The sequence below is a fragment of the Amblyomma americanum genome, chromosome 4 (assembly GCF_052857255.1).
Source record: "Amblyomma americanum isolate KBUSLIRL-KWMA chromosome 4, ASM5285725v1, whole genome shotgun sequence".
In the NCBI taxonomy this organism is placed as follows: domain Eukaryota; kingdom Metazoa; phylum Arthropoda; class Arachnida; order Ixodida; family Ixodidae; genus Amblyomma; species Amblyomma americanum.
Genome location: NC_135500.1, coordinates 95,661,213 through 95,664,902, shown reverse-complemented (window position 1 = coordinate 95,664,902; position 3,690 = coordinate 95,661,213). Strand labels below are relative to the sequence as shown.

Here is a 3,690-nt window from a genome sequence, read left to right as displayed (position 1 = left end):
GCTTTCTCTTCTGCCGCAAAACATTGCTAACCGTGGAACAGAATGTTTTTTGCGTTTAACAGACACGCTTTTTAGACCAAATATTCTTGCAAAAATTATTAATTGTTAAAATAATATAATTAAAAAGCTTCTTTTTTTGCATTGTGAAAAATAGAAACGTTTCAATGGGGTCGTCTGCTATTGCGGGACGCGCCCTATGTCCGTGCATAGGATATATGTTCGCGCTGCGAGAAACTATACCAGATCTCCTGCCTTTCAATGAGAAACTAGTTTTCTCGCACTATGTGCAGGCTCTTGACATGTTCTGGCACTGAGTTTACAAATTTTGCCAAGAAAAGCATGAATTAGGAAGCGAGACCTCTCCTACCACAAGTAAGTGACGGCCGTGTTCATGCTGACAATTGCAACATGCAGGTAATTACGTGAATTGCAATTCATGAAGTGGAAGTCGTCCCTGAATGCAATGCGCGGCCACCGCCAGTCTTCGAGATGAATCAAACGCAATCCTCGGCGACTACGGGTAACATAATTTGCACTTGCCGAAATACTTAATTTTGCCCTTTTAAAGTGCCTCCGTGACTCCTTCGAGAAATTTTCCAAGTGGTAACAGCAGCGGACTGTTGCATTCTCAGTTCACAAAAAAACAAGAATTTTTCCCTTCTTCACATTTCAAAGCACAGGTAGCACTGTTCCCTTCTTCACATTTCAATGCACAGGCAGCACAGGCTCTCTCTGAGCAAAACTTAGCTTGCTACATAATTTGCTCCCAGTGACGGGGCAAACAAAATTTAGGCTTAGCAGGCACCAGACACTGTGCTCATCTCACTTCGAGTCAAGCACCTTCGAATGCTTCGGATCTCAAATAAACAACGTGTGTAGCTGAGCAACAACAAAAAAAATCAAATCCGTAGCACAGTCAACAAGCCACTAGATGTCAATCCGATTTTCCGTCTTCCCAGCAAGCCCCGGGCGTCCATGGTGGATGAAGTGAAAAGCCGCCAGCTTTCCCTCTAGTGTACAGTAAGAAACTCTATGGCGGCGAGAGTCTACTTGTTGTCTTTACAAGCCTAGCCCTACACTCTTACTGTCTGTGCATCTAGCCTTCTTGCCTTCTGCACCATCTTCTACGCGGCCGTCAACAGGCGCCATGTCGCTCCTCGAGCACCCCTTCAATTTCCGAGAGCAGCAGGGAAGGCAGCCTTTTTACACCAGGCTCTTTACAGCCGTCCTGTAGCTGACCCTTTCACACGCGCCTTAGCCGATCGGAGGCCCTGGTTCGTTTGCCCCTTCCTCCGTGTCGCTATTGTCGTAGCCAATCACATTTCTGACAGTTCGATGTCTGTGGCGCGCTGCTTCGGTTACGCGCCTTGTCGGCTGTAGCGGGTACATGAGTTTTGGCCACGACTTCCCTGGGCTCCGTGTCCACAAGCGGAACCGGAAGTTGCTTGTCAGCCACGTGAAGGGTGGACGTCTTCTGCTCCGGCTGCCTGTGAGGTCCAGCGATGTTCTTTACCTCACGGCCCTCCTATCCTGTGGCCACACATCATTCCTACATCTTCACACTGGCGAAGCTATACGCAGCGACAACCGCTGTTTTCTGACAGCTGTCTGGTAGACAAATACGCCTTGGACGTACACATGCTTTATGAAGCCCTAATGTTTCTTGCCGCTGGACTATTTCACGGTGCATAGAACTTGCTTGAAGGTAACAAATTCCTTCTTGGCGATATAACAGCTCTTGCGCGCTAAAAAAACAATTAGGGTTCATGTTTGGTAGTGACGTGATGGCACACAGGGTGCGAACCATGATCGCAGAAGACCTATTCATAATTTACATAATTTCTTTAAGGGAGCGAGCGATGCACAGCGAGCTGGCGCACATTTTTGTGCGCAGCCCTACGAAACCGAAACATGAAGCACTTAGAGACAGTCACCTGCATGCTCCTGCGGCGTAAAGAGGACTTGAGCAAGAAAGAAAATAGTTTTTTTATCAAAGGAAATGCCGTAGTAATTGTCTCAAATCTCGGTGGACACCCGAACCGCGCCGTAAGGGAAGAGAGGAAGGTAAGAGTGAACGAAAAGAGAGAAAGGGATGCCGTTGTGGTAAGCTCCGGAATAATATCGACCACATGGGAATCTTTAACGTGAACTGAGGTCTTATTGGCATTCAATCAGATGCGGCAACCCCTGGAAACAGTGCGGTTCCCCATGCTGACAAGTTCGTGCATTTTTGTTGTGGTATACTGATAGCGCATGTTTTAAACTGCATTTTCATGTATCGCTTATCAGCCACGCAAGCAGTCGTCGGCAGATCACATGTTCATCGGCCTATAAAAAGGCACTGTCTCAATAAACGTTTGTTCAGTTCCAGCCTGGCGTCCGTCTGATACACAACAGTTGGCGACGAGGCAGCGACGGCGATGGCCGTCGGCAGGATCGGCGAGTATCGTCTCGGCACGAACGCGTCATGGGACGAATACGTCGAGCGCCTGGAAATGTTCTGCGAAGCGAACCAGATAACGAAAGAAGAGCAGAAAAGAGCAGTCCTGTTGAGCAGCTGCGGCGAAGAAGTGTACGGGCTCATCGTAACTTTGGTGAAGCCAGAAAGACCGACAGCAGCAACCTACGAAGAAATCAAGACTGCCGTTCGCAAGCACCTGCATCCAAAGCCTTCGGAGCTGTATGCAAGGTTTTTGTTCTACAGGCGAAACCAGGCTGCCGAGGAATCGGTTGCGGACTACGTCACGGCGCTTCGGAAGCTAGCCGAAGACTGCGGTTTTGGCAGCGCCCAACTCCCGTTGGACGTCATGATGCGGGATCGTTTCGTATGCGGACTCCGGAACGAAGGGGTTCAACAGCGACTTCTCGCAGAACACAGCCTTACCTTTAAGGTTGCGTATGACTTGGCCACAACTGCAGAAGCAACCGCTAAGCAACAGCGAGACATACGCAAACACGGTCGATACGAGACGGACTGCCAGGAAATTTTTTTAAAATTTTTCTCAAAATTTTATGTAATTCATATCATCCACAGATCCGACCGGTAACTTCAATAGGGGATGCGTGGCTTTGACAGAGCCCATGACGAGAGGCGATTTGCCGCCAGCAAACCGTGGTTGGGTTTCGCGATATAGGCTATCATTATTGACACATTCATGCTTAAAAACTATGCCAGTCGACGTGCGCGCTTGAACTGTGCCCTCGGTTAGTCATTTTCACGGATGATCTTATTAGTTAAGGCCGCCTATATTATTTGTTAAACATTGCAAAATCCGCATGGATCATTTGCAAGGAATGCGAAGATTCTTGCCTCAGGAGAACGGCGCGGTCACGGTGTGGATGGACTAAAAAAAAAGAAATGAAATATGTGCGCGAGACTTATTCAGTCGTTGAACTTATAACAGCCTTTCCCAGGAAATTTTGGAGTGGCCATGCCGACAGAACTTTTGATGACCTGAATGTGGTGGCGCTGCTCATCATCTTGATTGCAGCACAATCATCTGCAATAGTAGCCAAGGCCTTTATTTTTAGACAAATTTTTGACTGAAACTTTGAACTGGACAAGCGTCTTTGGGGTAGCCTTTCTATTTTAGACCCCGTTCGCATGCATGTAAATGCGACAATAGGTCTCGCCCTACCCTAATAGACCACAAAGGTATTTTCTCGGCCCGCTTCTTTTCCTTTTATACA

General features: G+C 47.8%; 1 protein-coding gene across 1 annotated transcript; it reads left to right on the top strand.

Moving 5' to 3' along the window:
• The first annotated feature begins 2,239 nt into the window (after positions 1 to 2,239).
• Positions 2,240 to 3,047, top strand: LOC144129685 (uncharacterized). The gene has a single exon (XM_077663785.1). It carries the CDS (start codon positions 2,421 to 2,423, stop codon positions 3,045 to 3,047), a length of 627 nt encoding a protein of 208 aa, XP_077519911.1. The 5' UTR covers positions 2,240 to 2,420.
• The last annotated feature ends 643 nt before the right edge of the window (positions 3,048 to 3,690 follow it).

Coding starts and splice junctions, on each gene's coding strand:
- LOC144129685 (XM_077663785.1), top strand. CDS start 2,421: ATGGCCGTCGGCAGGATCGGCGAGTATCGTCTCGGCACGAACGCGTCA.